Source organism: Megalobrama amblycephala, linkage group LG4 (assembly GCF_018812025.1).
Source record: "Megalobrama amblycephala isolate DHTTF-2021 linkage group LG4, ASM1881202v1, whole genome shotgun sequence".
NCBI classification, from domain to species: domain Eukaryota; kingdom Metazoa; phylum Chordata; class Actinopteri; order Cypriniformes; family Xenocyprididae; genus Megalobrama; species Megalobrama amblycephala.
This window is the reverse complement of record NC_063047.1, coordinates 8,942,538-8,965,171: the sequence shown is the minus strand read 5'-3', so window position 1 is coordinate 8,965,171 and position 22,634 is coordinate 8,942,538. Positions and strand designations below refer to the sequence as shown.

The 22,634-nt window shown below is 36.8% G+C and overlaps 2 protein-coding genes across 4 annotated transcripts in view; both read left to right on the top strand.

Annotated features, from left to right (window-relative positions):
- Positions 1 to 113: 113 nt before the first annotated feature.
- Positions 114 to 15,779, top strand: vps37ba (VPS37B subunit of ESCRT-I a). Its single transcript, XM_048187267.1, has 4 exons — positions 114 to 322; positions 7,375 to 7,546; positions 13,034 to 13,116; positions 13,269 to 15,779. Exons 1-4 carry the CDS (start codon positions 218 to 220, stop codon positions 13,758 to 13,760), a joined length of 852 nt encoding a protein of 283 aa, XP_048043224.1. The 5' UTR covers positions 114 to 217; the 3' UTR covers positions 13,761 to 15,779.
- A 1,020-nt stretch (positions 15,780 to 16,799) lies between these two features.
- The window catches only part of ppp3cca (protein phosphatase 3, catalytic subunit, gamma isozyme, a), a 39,628-nt gene continuing 33,793 nt past the window's right edge, over positions 16,800 to 22,634 (top strand). The window contains exon 1 of one of the 3 annotated variants that reach the window (XM_048187265.1): positions 16,800 to 17,563. In XM_048187265.1, the coding sequence (XP_048043222.1) occupies positions 17,509 to 17,563 (55 nt within the window). In that variant the 5' untranslated portion in view covers positions 16,800 to 17,508. The remainder of the gene's footprint in view (positions 17,564 to 22,634) is intronic. The other 2 variants (XM_048187263.1, XM_048187266.1) reach the window with 2 other exon arrangements.

Below are 22,634 nucleotides of genomic sequence, written 5' to 3'. Positions count from 1 at the left end.
GATAGACAGAACTTTTGCATAGATGTAAAGACATGTCAGGAACGTAATTGTGATTTGGTTAAAAGTTTGTGAGCATTAAATTGAAGAGACCTTGCGGTGATGTGCCTGTTGACGTCACGCATCTCCTCCTGTCGTCTTCCGGCTGAAAATAACAGCTTTGCCCAGTCCGACCGACAGCAGAGTGTTTCTAAGTGTGAAAGACACCGCTGTGCCAGACATGGCTGGCTTTGGGAACAAGTTGAGTTCTTACACTTTAACTCAGTTAAACGAACTGCTCGAAGATGACGAGAAGCTCAACAAATTTATCGACGAGTCGGAGGAGGTAAGTTTCTTTTTCTCGTGAAGACCGTCGCGAAGTTACCGCGGCGGGTTGATTTGTATCTGGAACAGCACCATTTTATACAGAGGTTCTGCATCTTAGGCCGTGTTTATTTCTATTCTTTTAAATAGTTTCTGTTTTAGAATTACGACGTCATTATGTTTTTGTGGGAACTATTTATATTCGAACGTTTCTGCGTGTGACTTAAATTTGGTTTGTATTTGACGTCGCGGACCATGACAAAGAGTGAAATGATGTCATACGTTAAACAAAATGTTTTCGATAAGACAAAGTGACCTTGTTACAGAAGCAGAAACTTGTCAACCTACAGTATATAATACTCCCATGAGTTAGGAGCATGCGTTTCCTCCTATAGCTCTGTTGTTTTGTCTGTCACCTCATCAGTGATGAAAGTCATTTTCTCGTGATCCTCTTTTGTAATTTATTACTGGCCTTGGTCTTGTGTATTTTTGTTTTTATTAGTAATGCATTTTTTTTTTGCAAGCATTTCACTTTTTGTTCTTTTTATGGAAACATGTCATCGCCTATCATGTCATGGAAGAAACGCTGTCATTAACTGAACACCTCAAGAATCATAGCTTGAGCTACCAGTTTTTTTTTTTTTATGGCAATCCCTGGTTTGCCATAATGTTTATTAATAAGAATAATATGAACATTAGTATTTTGGTGTCATAATTTCCTCCCCCTTTTTAAATGTTATTAAAATAGCATCAGTTCGATACAGTTGAGTGAGTGAGCGAGTGCATGTTTTGCTGTAGCAGCTCAAGAAATACCGATATATGTTCCCTTATTGGCAAGGTGTATGATGGGCTTGTTCCTCTTTTTAAAGCCAACAAATTCACAAGTGATTTTATGTATAAATGAAAATTTCATGACAATGATAGTGCAACATGTACATTCTACAATCTTAACTATTTGCAATAATCATTGGATTTTTAATCAAAGTTTCGTTTCAATTATAATTGCTGATGCATAACCATAATCATACTAAGCACTGCCAGTGTACACAGTATCAGTACCAGGTCTCTGACTCTGACTCGCTGTGTAAGTTCAAAGTTTGTGTTTGCATATTCTCTCAATTAGATAATATCCTAGGCATGTTCACAGCTTTGAGTTGATTTGACCTTCAGATTAATGGAAAGATGTCAACCTTGACTTAGTATGTGTCACAAGAGCATGTTTGATCTGGCAACACTGTAACATAGTACTATAAAAGGTGCTTTTTTATTTACCAGGCCAAAGACGTTTTTTATAAAGGACTCTCTTAACCATTTATCTATTGTTTTTTCTTTCTTAAAACTAATCATTCTTTAACAAATCTTGGCTTTCACTTAGGTAACTGAGAGAAATGGGTTAGTACTGGAATGGTGCTCCAGAAGCCAAATATAGTAACATTCCATATCATTTAGAATTTTATTATCTGCCACATGAATACAATAGTTGCGGATTCGTATACGGGTCTACATGTCTTTTAGAAGGCTGTGTGAGTGTATGTGTGATGAATACCTAGCATTATGTAATCAGTGAAGAGCAATAATTAGCATTTCTCAAGCAAGGATTGGTGTATTAACAGGAGAATTGGTTTCAGTATTATCTGTCACAATCTACAATCTGTTATATAACAGATGACTTCAGCTTTCTTTGATGTGTTAGACACCAACTTGTATATTTTGAGTGCTTGTTTGGGTATTTTATTTTTTCCTCAATGTAATCCTGTAGGACATCCTGGCACAGGCTGTGTAAAAGCTCAGAAGAACATATGCTTTCTAACCTGCCAGCTGACATAGGCAGGTGTTTGAGAAACATGTGCAATCTTCTTCCTGTTATGCACTCTGACACATGATATCTAAACTGAAACTGCAGAAGTGTACCTGTTGAAAAGGGAGGAGTCATGACCGTTAAATACTGTTAAATGTTCCTCATGGCAGTCATAGTTTCTTGAGTCACTAGAGGTGGCATGTTGCAATAATTGTATTGTTTTTTATGTGTGTTGCTTGGAAATGGAATGTGGTTTTTGTAGATGTTTTTTGTTGCGTGTACAGCTACTCTTTGCCGTCGACCCATAGCCGCCAGAACAGATTTTATTAGGGGGGTGCTGGGGGCGGGGCTTGATGTTGTGGAGCGGAGACATGGTTGGGGATTTTAAACAAAATCCTAATAGTAAACAGCCTATAGATTTACAGATGAACATACAAAAGAATGAGGACACCGAATTATACGAGAACGCTCAGAACTCATGATTAAATAAATGTTAAAAACACTGTATATTTCACTACACGGCGGCAGCACAAAAACCTGCGTCTCACCATCTGATACTCAAATGTAGCTTGTCACTCAGGAGTTATGCTGATGAATGCTTTAATCATGCATAAGTGATGAGACTCTTTAATCAGCGTAGTCACATCTCACGCCGTGTGAGAACGGCTTTTGAAATATATTATTTTCTCAAAGTCACAAACCACATTTGACAACGTATGAAAACAAAATAATCTTTAGAGTAATTTTATGAATAAATATGGAAAATTTATAATCGGCAGGGGATGCTGTAGCACCCCTGGTTCCCGCAGCCATGTACTGACCCCTCTGTTTATTCCTTCTTTTGGGCGTTCCTTTGCAGTAGTAAGTACATTGTGATCATCTGGTATTCAAGGAGAGGCTTAACGTGGAGTTACCTAAATACCAAAGGCCTGATGACTCTAATCAATTTCTGCATAAATAATAAGTCTCACTCAAAAAAATTGTTTGTTCATTGAACGTAATTGAATTAAGGAAAACTTTTCCACACAATTTTAAGTTAGGTTCATACAAGAAGACTACAACAAGTCGAACAAAATAATAGACGAACAAAATCAATTTAGGTTCTTGTGTCAGAAAAAGAAGTGAACGGATGACCCGCAGGTACCAATTAGAGAGGTTCCCAAATCTCAATTGATTTTTTTTTTTTAATTGGTTAAAGTTAATGGAGAATTTCTCATGTTTTTTTCCATGGGTATTTGGCTCCAATGTGTGATTGTGCGTGTGTATCAGTTAGGGGTGTGATGAGACGGGTATCTCACGAGACGAGACGAGACAAGATTTTTAGACACTATTTTTAAGAAATCCTCAATGGCGAAATACATGACTAGAAAAAATATTCTACAGGTGTATTTGAAATGTTTTAACTAATCATCTTGTAATGAATGTCATTTCAGTTCTACTTTCTGAGTATGAATTATCATATGCAGTAAAAGACAATAGACTACTCAAGTACTGTAAAAGGTTTTGCCACAGACTCAACTGACTGACTTCTCTTCTGTATGATTTCAGTCTCTTCAGATCTTACTGTACATGATTTATGAGCTTCTACAACTTTTGACCTCCTAACTGAACTCCTTTCCACAAACTGATCATAAAAATAAAACAGTATAAATAAAAATCGTAACACTTTACAATAAGGTCTCATTTATTAACTAATGTATTAACCAACATCAACTAACAATGAGCAATATATTTGCTACAGTATTTATTAATCTTTGTTTATGTTAGTTAATAAAAATATTCATTGTTAGTTCATGATAGTTCACAGTGCATTAACTAATGTTAACAAATGAAACCTTATTGTTTGTGCTTAATAAGATTAAGAGAACTGTTATTCATTTTTATGGTAACACTTTACAATAAGTGCAACCATAATCGCGCTCTCTCAATATTCAAAGTGCAAATAAGACCAAATTTTTCTTTGATACAGAGCTAAGAGATGGTTACAACTACACTGCCCAGCCTAAAATAGCTTTCATATTGAGAGATATCTGTATTCATCAGGGAGCCGCTTTCAAATGCGGGGTATTGAAATCGCGTTTGAATGCGCGCTCGCATTTACTTTCACTTTCGCGTGTTCTCTGTGAATATGGAGCGGCGGCGACCGTTATCCAACTGAATTAAATGTTTTTTATTTAAATACAAAGCAAAACGAAAGTGGAGGCATAAAGTAAACGTAGCGGTGGCATATTCTTTCCTAATCATCCTAACCACTCTGTCATGGCAATATCACGAGACTACTTTTCGCCTCAATGAGAAATCTCGTCACATTTTAGTCTCGCGAGATCTCGTGACACCCCTAGTATCAGTATATTAGATCAGTACATTCAGTCTTAAATTGACAGCAGCCTAATAAACCTGCTGCCATCTGTGTCATTAATGTTAATCAAACAATCTCATTGCTCTTGACTGAATCCCTTTTGTAACTTTAAGAAAAATAAATTTACACAGTGAAGTTTATGCAGTGCTTTTTGTACAATTCATTATTTTTTACAATTTATGTAGTATTTCTTTCAAGTCTATTTAATTTGTGCCTTTGTTCCATTTCAGTTCTAGTAGTTTTCACCTATTGCTTGTAATTAGTTTCTTTGTTCTTATTTTATCACTGATTGTTTAGTGATACTTGTCTTCAGTAAGCTTGTTTTTTTTCCTTGCTAGTTTTTTTTTTTTTTTTTTTTTTTTTTTTTTTGGTGATACTGAAACTGTTGACGAGAATTATGAAATTTCAGTAGTATCACTAATCATAACCTGATTTAAAGCAAAAATATATCTCCTTAATTGGGAAATAAAATGAATCCTATCGTGATATAAGATTTTGGTCATATCACCCACTTGTAGATCCCATTGCCCATCATCAGTGCTGTACTTTATTTATGCTCTTGTGTATGAGTGGGAGAAAATCCCTGAATCCATGTTTCAACATCTATTGGGAAACATTCCAGAGACTAGAAGCTTTAATAGCAGCAAAGGAAGGACCAACTTTCTATTAATCAGGGCTTGAAATCTCTTGGTGCCTCATGATTCGATGCAATTCCAATTCAGAGGGCTGGCATGTGGTGACAAAACGATTATTGATGGATTCTCACTGTGTGACTATTACTAATGCCCATAGTTTTGAATTTAAAAGTTCAACAATCACCAATGGATGTGGTGTTTACGTTTCTGCATCTTTTTGGCCTTGTGATGTTTTTTGATCGATTACTTCTATTTACATTTGTACTAATGTGAGGGACAAAACCAATGGCAGCAATTGCTGGTGATCATTTAATCTTTGATTTCAGAGGGTTTACAAAATCCTTAAAAAAAGTTATGTTGACATTTGAAAAGTTTATATATGGGCCCCACAAACATATATGCTGTTTTATCATAGTTTTAAAAGTAATATAATGGATGGGTCATAGATTTAACCTTCAGTTTACACTGCCCACATACCATGTCAGTGCTTCCCACAGGTTTGAAATATACTTGCGGTGGTAGCCGGGTGAAAAATCCTCCTATTACCCACGGCACAAAAATGGTCTACTACATGTGACAAACAAATAATGTGTGATTTTTAACAGTATTTTTATTTATTGAAATTAATTTTAATTACATAGCATATTACATTTAATTACATACTAATATTATGCATTATTATGCATTGTAAATTATGCAAAATTACAGCATTTAAATGGTTCACCTTTTCCTATGTTCTCCTTGCTGTCATATAGTGTCTCTCTCAGTGAATGGGACACAGATTTTACTAGTAAAATTTATAAAATGAATAATACGTGTCAAATAATGTTCTTAGTCTTTTCTTCCTGTGGGGGAGACTACAATAATTTACTATGAATTAAATGGAAATCAAATTAAATACAATTTGTGTAACCAAAATACCAATAATGCCCAAAAGAAAAAGAAAAAACTTAGCGTGTGACTTTTAATTATAAACAAGCCAGAAATACACAGGTACTCTTATTTTGAAATGTCTGTACTATTGCAGGCTGATCCTTCAGATTCTTACAATCTTCTAAAACATTTTATATAAAGGCCATAAAGTAGACATTGTAATAATTCATCAACTTGAGTTCATTAGCAATCGCTTGGCATAAATCTGCGCTTTTCACTGATTGAGAATCACTTTGAAGCAGACTGAAGCGCTGTTGCGCGAGCTTGTAGAACTCGCAACAGCGCCCCCTTGTGACTTTGCAAAATGCAACGCCTGTGGGAATGTCAGCGGGAGTAAACAGTTCTGACGCACACGTAACGAGCAGGTATGAAACGACTAGTTAATCGATCGTGGATGGTTTCATTATTTGCGCGGATATAAAAGTATAAGAGGATAAAAATAATAAAAGCAAAAATGTGTCTCCAATATACTTGGGTGGCCGTTATTATACGTGGGCGGCCCGCCCAAGTAAAATCTATGTGTGGGAAGCACTGCATGTTATTTATGCTTATCTTGAAATGTATCCTGACAGTTCACTCTGTCACTTGAAGCTGCAACATGATGCTTGCGAGAGATTTGAACTGTCAAGTGAAAATATTTACTCTTGTTACAGACTACATTGACATCGAAACTGCTCTTTTTCGACCTCAGAGGCATTACACAATACATTCTCTTTCTGTCTTTTTCTGACTATTTACGCTACTGTTCAAAAGTTTGGGTTTGATGACTTTTTTGGGTTTTTTTAAGAAATCTCTCATGCTCACCAAGGCTGCATTTATTGGATATACAGTAAAAATACAGTAGTTATATTGTGATAAGTTGTTTTATATTGTCATAATTTATCTATTTAAATATATTTTAAAGTGTAATTTATTTATGGAATGACAAAGCTGAATTTTCAGCATTATTACTCCAGTCTTCAGTGTCACATCAGAAATCATTCTAATATCCTGATTTGGTGCTTAAGAAACAACTTCTTCTTCTTCTTCTTCTTTTTCTTATTATTATTATCAATGTTGAAAACAGTTGTGCTGCATAATAATTTTGTGGAAAAATAACATTTTCATGATTATTTGATTTAATAGAAATTTTAAAAGAAAAAAGCATTTATTTAAAATATCTCTTTTTGTAACGATGTAAAAGTCTTTACTGTCACTTTTGATCAATGTAATGCATCCCTGCAAAATTAAATTATTACATTAAACTGAAAAAACTTATTGACCCCAAACCTTTGAATGGTAGTAGTGTATATTTAAATTTATATATACTTGCCTTTTATTGAATTAATTTGTTCTTTGTGTGCTCTCAGATTAAAGGTCTACAACAGAACAAGGAGATGACCCTTGCTAGTAACCGTCTTCTGGCTGAGCAGAACCTTAAACTCCAACCCAGGCTTGACCACCAAAAGAATGAGCTTACCAGACGTTACCGGAGCCTACAGGAGCTGTTTGAGGCCTATCAACTGCGCAAGTCCACTTTAGGTAAAATACTGGGATTAAAACATAACTTCCTTTGTCTCACTTTCTTTCTGTGTATTGTATCCCTCACAGTTACATAGCTCGACTCTTAAAGTTCGGACACACACTTGCACAGAAATGTGTTGTCAGCGCTGCTCTGACGGTTTTATCAGTACAATAGTTTAACAACTTAAAGCAACATGATAATTTCTTACTAGCGAGGTAATAACGGCACTGTTTTTGGAGCAGATAAACGCACAGTTTTGCTATTAGAGAGATGCTGCTGCCAAACACTGTTGAGAGATGCACACCCTTAGGAAATTCACATACGCTAATCTCTCTCTGCATTATTCTGCTATCAGTGGCTGAAGCCTCCGTTACTAGCTCTAAAATGATGTTTTGGAATTAGCAACGGAGGCTTTGGATAAGATGCATAAGAAAGTTGTCCTACACACAAGAGCGTTTTAAGGACAAAAACCTGACAAATGTCTTGAAATGCATCATCTGAACAATGTTTTGAGGTGTGGTAACTGCAGTATAAGCGGAATAATTGACTCCGGGTTGCTTAGTGTCGTGGCTGCATTACCACCTCGTTTGTGCATTATTTTTCTAATAATTCAGCGGCCTGCCGTCAATTATTCCTTACTTATGTGCCTGGGACTATTTTTGCCATATGTTAATTTGAAAAGTGGCAATGGAGACAATGTAAATGTGTGAGCTCATATTGTTGTTGTGGCATGTGAACAAATGAACTTAGTCATCTTTTCCAGCTATAAGATAACTCCTTGAAGGGCCTGTTATTCAGGTTTTACATGTAATTTTCACAAACTCTTAGTCTCTGTCCATCACTCTGTCCCCCCATATGTCTCTTCCTAGTGGAAAAGGAAGGCAGAACTAAACAGTAGCAGATGACTGTCACAGCTGAGAAGGATCTGTGACTTTAAAGAGAACAGGGAATGGTATTCAGCGTCCCTCTACACCCCTCTGCACTGTGTGTGTGCTGGTGTCATGAATAAAATGCTGTCACTGATTACCCTTTGTGACGCAGTGGTTGCCTGGATCCCGATTCCAAACAGCATACTAACACTCATTTCATTTTACCATATGTACACTCAATGTCAGCTGGCTTGGGTTTTGACTTATGGTGTATACTGGAACTGAAGTATTGAAGTATGTTGGAAGCTTTGCAGTCTCCCTCTCCCTCTATGCTGGATATAGTATTTGATCTATGGTGTAGCATAGGGCTGGGTGATAAATTGAATATTCATAGTTTTTGTATAATTTTTTTTTTGCAATTTCCTTTCTTTCACTATTGTTCAAAAGTGTGGCATCAGTGTGAATTTTTTTTTTTAATATAAATTCAGAAAAAATGCATTAAATTGATCAGAAGTTATGGTAAAGACATTTAGAATGTTAATAATGTTGATAATAAGAAAGTTTACTTGAGTGCCAAATCAGCATATTAAAACAGTGTTTCTCAACTCGAGTCCTGGGACCCACCTACCACATTGTTTCAGATGTCTCAGTAATTAAAACATCTAATTCAGCTCATAAGCTTCTTAGTGTGTTGAATAGGGAGACATCTAAAACATTCTGGGAGGTGGGCCCCGAAGGCTGAATTTGAGAAACACTGGATTAGAATGATTTATGAAGTATATGAAAAAATGAACAACTGAAGTAACAACTGCTGAAAATTCAGCTTTTTAAAATATATTAAAATAAATGTTAATTATAATAATTTAAAATTGTTATAATATTTTACAATATTACTGTTTTCTAGGGATGTACCGATGTATCGGACAATTATTTGTATAAATATATATATTATGCATATCACAGAATGTAAATATATATTTGCACAGTGCAGGGCCGCTTAAAGTTATTGACATGTTAAAGCAATAAACATGCATGAATGAGAAAATGAAACGTGGGATGGGCTTAATACAAGTTATAGCATATAAAAACATGCATGAACATCAAAAGGTATGTTGAAAGATGCAGTACATTTCAGGGGACGAAATGTTTCATGTGTCATGTAATTGCTCAATCAGCGTAGTTGACTATAATAGTTCAGGCTCTGTTGTTAATTTTAACATATAATATTATAGAAATGTTCCAAATTAGAGAGTTCCCTGTATAGTTTACAGCATTAGTTGGGAGAGATTTATTATTATTATTTTTTATCTGCAGAAATCATTCTGATTAATAGGTATCGGGGTGTAGCGGTATGCAAAATGACTGTTCGGTGCATACCTTGGTTTTGAAGTTATGATTCGGTATGTAATCGGTACAGCAAGGGGAAAAAACAATATGTTTTTTGTTTTGTTTTTTTTACTTAAACAATGATATACTGAACAAACAATGTCAAATAAAAAAAGTTTTTCAGTTTATGGTGCTGTTGTATTTGTGGGAAGAGAGAGAGTTGAATTGCTTACACTTTTGGATGCAAAATATGTTATCAAAATATTTTAAAATAAGGTTAGATTTATTGCACTTCCATTCTAATCCGCTCCATCTATTTGACGCATATGTGCACGCTGGGACTCATTGAAGCATGTGAAGTTAAATGTAGATTAGCTTGCTGTCAGGATAATCTTCAATGCGAAATGGAAATACTTGCGTGAATTTGTAAAAGGTAAGTATAACCGTAATAGTTAAGTTGTGCTCTTAGGAAAAGGCTTCTCAAACGCATTGAACAACACATGCATCTGACAGTGGGGCAAGCCATGAAGGTTTATGTTTAATTTGAAGCACTTAATATAAAGCAGATGTGTTTGCAACATCAAAGTATATCAATATAAATTGTCCCATCCTAGAAGAGAAACTTGGAGTTTGAAAATGTGTTCTGCAAATATAGAAGTTTGCATGTGCAGCGTTAAAACAACTCTGTATTCATTCAGTATACATGCGTACCGAACCAAAAGACCCGTACCAAAAATAAACAGAATATGTGTACCGTTACACCCTTAATAGATACAAACTTGTATATTAAATATCATCAAAAGGTTAATTTATTTATTTAAATAATAAAAAAAATGCATATTTATTTGTTTGTAATTGTATTTATTTGTTTAGAACATGTGGCTGAGCTTATGGTGTAACAGTATTACATTTCAGATTGAGATGAGGTTTCCACTGTGAATCCCCACTTTTCACTTCTAGCCCCTCACATTAGTTGTGATAAACATGGTGTACTCATTGGACTGTCATCTGTATACAGATGAAGAGAAAGATAGTGGCTTTGGTGAAATGTAGGTTACCCACTTTCCCAGGCTGGGTTGGTGTGTTATGTCCCAGATAAGGATTTACTGGCTCAGCAGCAGCAGCAGCAGCAGCAGCCAGTGCATCTGGACAAGGTTGCCAGCAGGCTAGCCAGTCAGCCGTTCACTTGACCCAGATAAACAAAAGCCCTAGTTATCAGGCTAAATTGTGTTGCGAGGTTCCTGTGTGTACATTAACTCACTGCCACCTCATTCCGAAAGCCAAGCCATGACAACAGAGCAGCTCTGTGGGGTGTTTCAGTGTGACGGCCCATTCTGCTGCTGCAGTGGCGCTGATCTCTGGAGTAACAGTGTGGCTTTGTGCCCTGAGCAATGTCAGAAATGGGGGTTGGAGAGGGGGAAGTCGTACGCCTCGCACACAAACAGGAACACACACAGACAGTATTTTCCCTCTTTCTCTCTTTGTTCTCACACACTTGCATAGAGCACAAAGTAAGATGCATGGGCTGGCTGTAGACTGATAGCAGTCTCATGAGCTGCAGGATGTTTGCAATGAAGTAAAGCATTGCATTGTGGGATACGGTATTTCACAGAGAATGCTTTGTTGTATAATGTTTATTTAGGCAAATGCAATAGGTCATTTAGGTATTTTAAGAATACCGAAACATTTGCATATTGTGCACATGCTGTATATTGTAGTATGGTAGTATCACAAGTCTGACTGAGAAGTGGAAGAGAACAGCTAAACTGATGAGTCATTCTGCATTAGAACTGTTTTCTTTTGGGCAGAGGTTTTATTTGCTCTGCAATTAGTTTAAATTGGCAAGTAAGGCAAAAATAATGAAGTGGGTATTTCGTTCATGTCTCTAAATCAGCCAAAATGTCAGGGCCTGTTTCATCCAGTTCTTAATGTGATAAAATAATATCCCACATTAATAGCACATTAGTGTCTGTGTTAGTGTATTAAAAGGCTCTACCCTCCCTTGCTTTCCTGCTCCATTTTCATCTCGCTCATACAAGGAACAATTTTAGGTTGTTTACTGTCAGTCTCTGTTTGTTGTTGAAACATGTACACTGAGTCAGACGGCTGATAAGTCTGTGCCTGATTCTAGTTTTGAGCTGATCTGAGGTTAGTTTTGATTAACAGTCTATAGGTCTATCATCAGTATCAGCCGATCCAAAGCAATGAGTTAATTATAGAGTGTCATTCAAAAGGGGACAGAAAAAGGCCTTTGCCTTATTGAATATCATGGGAGAATTCTTGTTTTGTTACATCACTCAATGAAATAATCATTGTTTAGTGGCAGGAAAGCAAAAAGCACCAATCTTTTGGTGTCTGCAACCATGAGTTTTTTGATAAACAGTAAATGACAGTCTACAGTGTTTCATTTTATATCATTTGTAAAGAAATACAGCATTACTGGGCAGGGTGCAGTCAGTAGTGCACCTGCCAGGAAAATAAATGTAAATAGATGTAAATCGGTGAAGGGAGCTGGACTGATAGTCATACGTGGCCAAGAGTAATAAATCACAAGCTATCAAAGTGTTGCTTGTGATGTCTGTCAGCTTTGATTTATGGTTGAATCAAAGTTTATATTGATGTGTTTGTTCTTAATTTAAGTGGTATTATATCATATTTTGTGTTTTAAATGGTATAACATTTATTTTCCTCCTTTTGAGCTATGTCTAACTGTTAAGTATAGATCATTACACATTTCTCTCTTGATAATGAATGGCTGTTATGTAAAAAGTTATGTCATTTAAGCAAATAATACTTTAAATTAGTTTCTGACGCAAGCAACTGTTGACCTCTGAGAATTTCTGATAGACGCATCCAGTTGTACTGTGAAATTTGAAGCCACGGCTCCTGAACTAAAAGGTGAAACACACCCTGTTGATGCCTTGGCTAATTTACTTAAGGCATGCACACAAAGTCCTCAGATTTATCTTGCTGCCTTTGATGTTACACAACGCCTAAAGCCAAAAGATCTTCCATGTCCCTAACATGTTTAATATATTTTCAGATTAAAACCATTTTCCTCAATTCCTGCATAATCGCTTTCATATCATATAATATCTTGTTTTCATTTACAAACATGCATTTGGCAGATGCTTTTATCCAAAGCGATTTACATTGCATTTTTGGGTTTTGAGGAATTGAACCCATGACCATGTCATTGCCAGCACACTGCTCTACTGCTTGAGCTACAGGAAGGCAGTTTTTAATTGTAATAATTTTTCAGACTTCTTAATTATAACACATTCTTCTTTTCTATTTGTCCCCTCACAGACCACAGATCTGGAAACATGCCTTTGGACACATTGCTTGCACTCCTACAAGCAGAAGGGGCCAAAATCGAGGAAGAAACTGAGGTACCTTAATCACTCACCTTACTGTACTCATTACCACTAAGCCTCAACACTCTTTAAAGTTGCACTTGATATCTGTTAGGGATTGTTCAACCTCTGATGGACTCATTAGACAATGATCATGCTATTATATCTCCCCTCACTTTTCAAATCAGAACATGGCCGATTCGTTCCTCGATGGTGCAGGCCCCCTGGACGTATTCATTGATGAGTATCAGAGTAAGAGGAAGCTGGCACACCTGCGGAGAGTCAAGATAGAGAAGCTTCAAGAAATGGTGCTGAAAGGACATCACATGGCCCATGCTGCACCTCCGCCCTCTCGCTCTCAGGACCTTCCCTCCAGGCCAGCTGCTCTCCACAGAGAGGTCAATGGTTCCCCAATGCCGATGCCCCGTCGGGCTCCTCCTCTTCCCCCTGTTAAAGTCACCCAAACTCCTACTGTCCAGCCCGCCACAGCCGTCTCCTACCCTCCTACCTCTCCGTTCTCTCCCACTACTCCATACCCCCCTATTCCCCCCAGAGTAGGAAACACACCACCCGTTCTTAACCAGGGATACCCCAGCATGTACATGCAGCAATACCCCCCACCCGTTCCCCAGAGACCCCCTCCACGCATGGCCCCCCAGCCAGGCTTCATCATGCAGTGAGCGTGGGACATTACGGTCTGTGGATGAGAAAGGAAGTGCACACTGGACATTCATTCAAGCCTTTTGTAGGTCCTTCAAGCTGCATGTTATTAAATATTGTGCGCCAAGATGAAGTCTTGTCGTGTAAAATTAACAAGACTTTTCTGCAATCAAAGGGGCATCTGCAACAGGATATTCAATTTGCACTTTAGACAACTTTTGTATTTGATCAGTCATGACTGGTTATGGAGTCGTACTGTTCCCGTTCCTCCCTCTTCAGTAGCGGTAGATCAAGTAAAGATGTTTTTTGTGAGCCTCTGGGGTATGATAAAGACCTCAAAGTTCAAGAACAGGGCTTCAGTTAGGCCAGCTAGACAGATATGAAGAGCCAAGTTTTATTCGAGTTGTCAAGATCATGCTAATATGTCAGTTCAACCACTCTTCAGACATTTCATACCTAAAAAAGCTGCTTTCTCAAAAAGGTAATGCCTATGCAAACAGACTGAGACCGAACTGTGCAGAATTTATTGGGAGGAAGAAATAAAAACATTTTTTTTGCACTCCAGGTTTTCTCAGACCTGTGGCCCAAGATGTTATTTGTTTGTCAGCGGATCTAGTTTCAGCTGGTAGCAGTAAAACAGTGTGATTTAATAGAGATTTGGGTGAAAAATTTGGTACTAATGTGGTGGGTGAGATTGGGTGATCAGAGCTACTGCTACAATAGAGAGAGGACCAAAATGCCTTATGTGTCTCCGATGCGAGCAAATTCGTGCTGATGGAGGGAGCTTATTGGCTAGAATTTGGAAAAAGTGAGAGTGAATGGTAGTGTGCATGAAAAAAATGCTCAAATGAGTTATTTTTAATCATGTAAGTGTGAACATTTCTGGAGCATATTTGCTTGTACTGTCATTACCGTGCATACTTAAACTGATGCTTTATGCATAATTTACCATTTTAATGTTTATATCAAACACCATAATCCTTCTTGTGTTTATTTTTGCCATCTGGTGTGAAAATGTTCATTGGAGATGTGCTTCCTTTTCCATAAACCCTGCATATTAATTTGCATTTAATATATTTATCTAATATAGCCACACTGTTTTTAACTCTGGATCTGTTTTCAGTATGTATGCATGTATGTATGTATGTATGTTGTTTTTCTGGTATGTTCATGTGTCTGAAGTAGCCACTTTGTGCCTATGCTGGGTAAGATGAGGACTTGTTCACTGTGGTGAGGAGTGTGTTTTGTGCTACATATTCCTCTTTGCCTTCCTGTTCTATAGCAAATTACTTAATGCCCAGAATACACTTCTTCTTCTTTTTTTGTTTGTTTTCTTTTTCTTTTTTTTTCAAAATATATGCTGTTTACACAGGTACATCCTTACAAGTGTCCTTTACCTAAATATCTAGGCTAATTTATAAGTTTTACGTATAGAGCCATAATTATGTTGTCTCAAATTCAGGAAGTTGAAATGATAGAAACAGGAAAAGGAAAACATTGTTTGGATGAAGTCCTCTCTTTAATCACTGGTGCTGCTACATTAATTTAATGAGCTGAACCCAGATGATGTTAGTATGCAGGCTCTGTTTGAATTAAATCACTTTGTGTTTGTCAGGCTTGGGTTGGGTATCTGCTTTATTATCTTGATGCTGATGAGTACCAGATCGAGAGGTGGAATTAATTGGGTTCCTCATGAATCAGGCTGTGTCATGTCTAGACATTGACTAAATATCTGTGAAAACCTATTATGTACAATGACAGGTTTGCCAAGCATCTGGAAAAACTGCTTCCACCCTTGAAAATTGTTTTTGTTTGTTTGTTTGTTTGTATGTATAGACACGGTCTTTCTTTGTCTTAGAAATAATGATAATGATTGCTAGGATTGTAAAAGGTAACTCGGCAGTATGCTTTTGCTGGCTGTATAAAATAGTGTTTTGTACTTTCCTAATGTAAAATATGCAGACTATTATGTGCTAGGTATTGTCTATTGAAAGTGAACTGACATCTCTATTTTAAAGATAATAAATGATATCCCATCACTTTTCTGTGAGTTCAGCCTTTTTATGCATTTTATTCTGGAACGAAGGTTATATTTTTAATTGTTGCAGACACAATATAGCTCTATGGATAAATCTGATGGGCCCTAACAAAGGATTTGACTCCCTCTAGTGGATGCAAGTTTGAGTACACAATGTAGTGTCGTTCTCTAAAGCAGTGGTTCTCAACCTTTGGCCCAGTATCTGCTGTAATCAGGACAAAGCTACTTGTCTCTCTGTTTTTTTTTTTTTTTTTTTTTTTTTTTTGGGGGGAATATTAATCTTACAGCCTACTTCAAAGTTTGCTGAGGAGGCCTGTTGATTTTACACAGTAAATATAGTTTTTTTTAACTATATTTAGTAACCACTATGCATATAGGTAAACTGGTGGTTTACACTCAGTATATGTGAGGGTAACACCAAATTGAATATGAAAGAACGGCGAGAAGCATTCCATGTTTGCTGATTTTAGAATTCACAGCTTTAGCCAACACTGAAACGTTCTGATTACTGTGAGTTTATTTGATGAAGATATAATTGAACAAATGGCATTTCATCCAGTCTGGTCTGTTGCACCTAATTGGGTGGTTGGATTACTACAGAAACCATTTTAAATGACCTTTGACACAAAGTGAAATTCAAAACCATGCAAATGTTAGTTTGACAATTTGTAACCTATTCATGGCCTGGAGTGTGCAGCACAAGGAATGACACAAAATAGAAAGGAACAATTTATATGATGTTATGATTATGGTGACCAGTAAGAACATCCTTGACAAAAATGAATAATTGTACTCCCTCAAAATTTATACTTCGTGGCCACAGGCCTACAATATGGGTTTAAAACATATACATAACATTAACTTTAATGGACTGCTTTCTCTTTGTAGTTTTTGTTCTTTCCTCTCCGGAGCATCGCCTCAGTCACATCTAAACCACAGTGAGCCTTGAGGGACCACCAGCACGACCCATTTAACCATCTGCCTCGCACGTGTCAAATTTTACGTGCTACGTCACGCCTACGTCAGCGCGTCGAGAGCCACAGCTCCGCCATATTGCAGGAAATCCGTCTGAGGTTTAGAGATTAGCGTTTAATCTGAGGAGCTGGGAACGAGAGTGTGATTGGAAGTTACTGCTAGCCATATGGTTAGCTCCAGTGGGCGGGTAGATCGCGCAATCTCTGTTGTCACACGACAGGACATATGTTTATTAAGACAAATCGGGGCAGTTCGGCACGTTATTATTATGCCGAACTCTCTTATGAGTGTGTAGCTAAATTGACGAGTTGACATTCTGACTCTGAAAAGTGGAAAATCGGATTAACGTTCAAGATTGCGCACCAAACCCTAATCATCTTGTGTCGCTGGCTCCCGTTGCTACGAGCCCAAGATATCTGATAGAGAAAGGCTGATAGCTAGTTAGGTCAATGTCAGCAGGAAAACAGCAAGACCGGGCTCGCGACGATCGGTGATTGTATTTCTGTCAGCGAGGAGAAGCGATCGAGTCGGTGTCTGCTGGCGATGTTATTATGCTGCCCCGTGATCCATGCAACCAACTGTTGTTCAGTGTTGACTAAATTAGCTGTGTTAAAGCGTTAAAACTGCCCGCTTGTCTGAATTCGAACAGTTCTCGAACAGTTTGCGATCTCTTCTTGCTCGGACTGGCACCAGCAAACACGGAGAATATCTTTGTTCATTTACTGGCTGATAAATCCTGACTCAACTGTGAGAAGATGTCTACTAAAGAGCCGAAAGAAAAGCTGTCCACCACTGAGCGAATCATTAAAAGTAAGTTCATTTCAGTTTGTGTTTCATGAAGTGTCTAGACGGGTAGATACAGTTGATTCTAATGGTTTTACCGCTGTGGTATTTTGGTGAATCACTTGATTCACCAATCATTTGATTCATCTGAATCATTTCTTGACAGCTGTCCTAGGTTTAGTTGAGGGGAGAAATAATTGAAGGAACTCTCAACCTCTAGATTGCCCATTTCAACTTTGCAAGCAGCTTTATTTTGACATTCAGTTGCTGCAAATATGCCACTAAATTGAATTAAGAATCTTTTGTAATCTTGGCACGAGTACCTCCTGAATTGATAATAGATTGTCCTATTGCTCTTTGTCCATGTGCATCCATTTCAACTCAAAGTTTTGCGTCATTTGTGTCTACTTGCACACCAAAAGTGTATATATATATATATATATATATATATATATATATATATATATATATATATATATATATATATATATATATATATATATATATATATAACACATACAGAGAGAGAAAGAGAGAGAATAAGATGTGTGCAATACAAATAAAATCAATCCAATAAAATCAAATTGCTCATTAAAGTATTTAGTAGTCACAGTAGCTTAAAACTATGTCTGGATAAAGCTTTGATTGTTTTGGATATCGACCATGAATGTAACCTGTGGAGGTGGGAGACCATACATGTAAAATATGAGTATTTCTGTCTTCACACCTGGTGGATGAAGTCAGAATCATTGCATTGTGGTTATATTTTTTCTTGCATTGCTGTTATCTTTTTTTCTCCTGTCAGCCTGTCTTAGCAGGGGCTTATCATTATTTGTGGTATAAATAATGTGGAGCAAATTGAAACACACATGCTTCACATTACCTACTTGGATCAGCTTTGAGAACTTTCCTAGTGAACACCATGTGAATTAGCATGAAATAGCGGGTTTTAAATAGGGATTTAAGACACAAACCTCCTCAAGGTTTATGAGCTAATGTTTTACAAGCAATAGACCCTAGCCAGTTTATATATATATATATATATATATATATATATATGAATATTTAATAGTTATTAAATATAATTTTTTTTGTAATTTTATTTGAATATCATATTTTGTGAATAAAAATGAGGCAGTGAGGGACAGAAATATAGCCTGTGCAACACGGTGTAATTTTCACAACACATGTTTCCAGAGGTTTGTCACCAGGATTTTTTTTACAAAAACATATTTCTAGTGTTACGTCAACTGAACAGTCAAGCTAAGTTAAAAAAAAAACTTTACATCCTGTTGAACAGACCTTACACCTATCACTCACAATTTTGTTTTCAATTTTGTGAAAAATTAAATCCTGTTACATCTGTCTAATGTGGGTTATGACGTTAGTTATACTGAAACTCCATTGAACACTTTTTTAATTTGAAACAGATTTTAAACAGTGTTTTTGGTTAGATCCATCTGTGATTAGAGACATTTCTGGGTTTCTGGAGAATATTGTGAAGGAAAACTAAATAACTTTTTTTTTAACAATTATGATCTAAATAAAACTCACTGTATTCATTCTTCACTTAGGTAACCAGTTTACCCAATAAGGTCAAACTAGGAGGTAAACCTGCCAAAAGACATTTGATAAGACCTCTGTGCTCAGAACTGTACACTTTCTATGTGCATTTGCTTATTTAAGTCACACGAGAATAGTGTCACAGAAGCTGAAATGTTGTGTCTTTAGTTTCTCTTCTCCATCTTATTGGTCTGTTGAATGTGTGTCTTTGCTTACATATGGGTTTGAAAAGATTATTTTGTTGGGTTGAGAAGCAAGAACTTTTAAGACCCACTAATAGCACATTAGCAGGTCGGCACAGGAGCCAATTTGCCTTTCAAATGTCCAGGTTTTGAGTGATCTTTTGTAGCCTGCCTAGTGTCTGGATGTATGTAGAGCTGGAAAAGCCCTGAATCTGCATGGCACAAATGTCATCCTGAAGGCAGAGCCTGTCCTTGGTAACACTGAAATGCAAAGTGTTTGGTTCAGAGCTGTCATATGCAAATGATTAAACTTAGATTGAGGATCTGTGTGTGAGACCCTTCTCTCCACATATGCATTTTTGCCTCTTTAGATTCTGTGAAAAGATGTTAAAATGATTTGTGCACTCACTGTATTTGCGTTCAATAAAGATTTAAAGCATTTTACAGATTGTTGTAGCATAAACGTGTTGACGTCTTGCCACTTCAGCTTTAACCCTCCATCCTCTCTTTTGAACTTGAGTTAAGATCTTGTTTGCAGTACACTCTTAAAAAATAAAGCTTCCAAAAGGGGATTTTTGCACTGATGATGCCATAGAAGAACCATTTTGGGTTCCCCAAAGAACCTTTCATACCCCTTTTCTACCGACATGGTTCCGGTATGGGTTCCCGGGCTTTGTCTGTTCTTGAATCGTTCAGTGCATTTCCACTGCAGAAAAGGGGGTTCTGGGCCAGAAAAATCGGTTCGACTCCGGTAAGGCTGCACGATATATCGCATGAGATTGTCACGCGCATTTCGTCAGTAAAGCCGGTTCCCTGATTCCCGCTAAATTGCCATCACCTGCTTTCAAATGGAGCGCCATTTAATAGACAGAGCCGTAGTTCACTGACAAGCCACGCAATATCGCGTTCATTATCGAAGGCGATTCATCTGCGATATGAACGCGATATTGCGTGGCTTGTCAGTGATCTACTGTTCTGTCTATTAAATGCCGCTCTATTTGAAAGCAGGTGATGGCGATGTAGCGGTAATCAGGGAACCGGCTTTACTGATGAAATGCGCGTGACAATCTCATGCGATATATCGTGCAGCCCTAGACTCCGGCCCTAAAAACTTTCTGGTCTCGAAGGGGGGTGGAGAAATGCTGCTGCTGTCTATGGCGGTCTCGATGAATAATGCAATAATGTTGCACTACATTGCTCTTTATATCTAAATATATAAAACTGTGAGTGCGAGAGAGGTCCAGCATGCGAGAGAGTGAGTGAATTAATGGTTTTAGTGTTAATATATTTCCAAAAAGAACAGAAACTGGGACAGTATTGGGAGTTTATGCGAGCTGCCGATACACGCTAGCATCACTCTCAGTATTGTGAACAGAAGTGCCGCGCTTCTTGCATAAACACCGGGATTCGCACTGTTTGATTTTCAACTGTTTATAGTCCAGTAAGCAACACCTAGCCGCGCTATGTCACCGTTTATTCCTAAAGTCTGTGGAAACACAGGGCCAGTTTGTGACAGGCTCTAGTTCGAGAACAGGATCTGGCTCCAGAACGCGAACTGTTCTAGTGGTAGCAAACAGTGTTTTTCTTAGTGTGAAAAACATATAATATATCTAGATAATGATATAAATCACCCTTTTCCACTATTATGAACCTTTTGTGCAGTGGAATGGTTTCATGGGTGTTAAAGGTTCTTCATAGAACCATTGATTCCAGTAAAGAACCTTTATTTTAAAGAGTGTAGGAGGAGTCCCTAAATAAACAGACTCTGAACCTGGAATCCCTGGCTAATAAAGGCTTTGCCTAATCTGTTCTTAGTGCTCGTACCCAGCTTACCGTCCCTATTCCCAGCCTGTGTTGTGGACCCAGGGCTGCTTACGGTTTATTTATACTTCTCAGCAGTCAGAGAATAGATAATGTTCGTTTATGTCCTTATGACAATGAGCTCAAATTGTTCAAATCCTTTACTCAGGTGAGGTGGAATCGTTTGCTTTCGCCCCTCTTTACATATTATCTCCTTACTGCGTCTTTTATTTATTGGGGCCAACTGATCTGCTGTGTTGTGCAAAGAACAACCCTGTTCAGCCATGCGCTCATGACTTTTTTCCTTTTTTTTTTTTTTAAGCTGTCTGAGCCATCATTCTCACTCCTGAGGATATCATAATGATTGAAATGTTTGGGTTATGTCTTCGTTCCCAAAGCGAGAGTGTTAGATTGTCTTTTACCATAGTCTTCAATCATCATTTCTTCTCAAATAACATGTTTTGAGTTCTCAATTTACAATTTATGCCCTTGGTAGACCATTCTATCCAAAGCAAAGCAACAATACATTAAAATTAAATGAGATCCCATTATATTTTGGCTCTAAGCTTTCACTTCATATTTTCATAGAAGGCTTTTCTAACTTTGGGGATCGAATATGTTTATATAAGATATTAATGAAACTCAATATTGTACATGTATTATTATTACATGTTAAATCTGATTTTTTATTTCTTTTTGTTTTATTTCACTGACAGCCCTAGTTTTTAAATACAATTCAAAAGTTTAGGGTCAGTAAGGTTTTTATTAATAAATTTTTTTTATAGAAATTAATACTTTTATTCAGCAAGAACATTAAATAGGTCATAATGACATTAAAACATTTATCAAAATGATGACAGTAAAACATTTATAATGTTACAAAAGAAACTTCAAGTAAATGCTATTCTTTTGAACTTTCTATTCATCAAAGAATACTGAAAAATGTATCTATGTAAATATTTTAGGCAGCGCATTTGATAAATAATAATAAATCTTTCTTGAGCACCAAAATCAGCATATTAGAATGATTTCTGAAGGATAATGTGCCATTGCAGGAATAAATTACATTTTAGTAAAATTACGTTTTTTAAATTACAATTAAAGTATAATAACATACAAAAATGTTATTTTATATTGTAATAATAATTCACAGCTGCACTCTTTTTACTGTATTTTTGATCAAAAAATGCAGCCTTGTTGAGCACTTTAATAAAACATTAAAAATTCATACTGACCTCAAACTTTTGAACAATGTTAATAATTATATACATTACTCTAACAGTGGGTAGAAAGATGTTGTCTTTATAATGTAGTTCTTCATTCATTTCCATACTCAATCTGTCTTTGTAAATGAATGTATAAATCTGTCTTTATATTTTAGTAAATTGGTCCCTCACAAGACCATTGAGGGTCCTGCATGGGCATCAAAAAGTTTGAAAACCTCTGCTCTAGTAGTAGCTATTTTGTTTCAGGTGTCAGAAATCAGGCATAATCTGTTGTGCAACTTGCATTGGTTCCATTGTTAGTCACTGAAACAGTAGCTGCTCAGAATT

Coding starts and splice junctions, on each gene's coding strand:
- vps37ba (XM_048187267.1), top strand. CDS start 218: ATGGCTGGCTTTGGGAACAAGTTGAGTTCTTACACTTTAACTCAGTTA. Junction 7,547..13,033: donor ACTGCGCAAGTCCACTTTAG/GTAAAATACTGG, acceptor GTCCCCTCACAG/ACCACAGATCTGGAAACATG. Junction 13,117..13,268: donor AAATCGAGGAAGAAACTGAG/GTACCTTAATCA, acceptor TTTTCAAATCAG/AACATGGCCGATTCGTTCCT.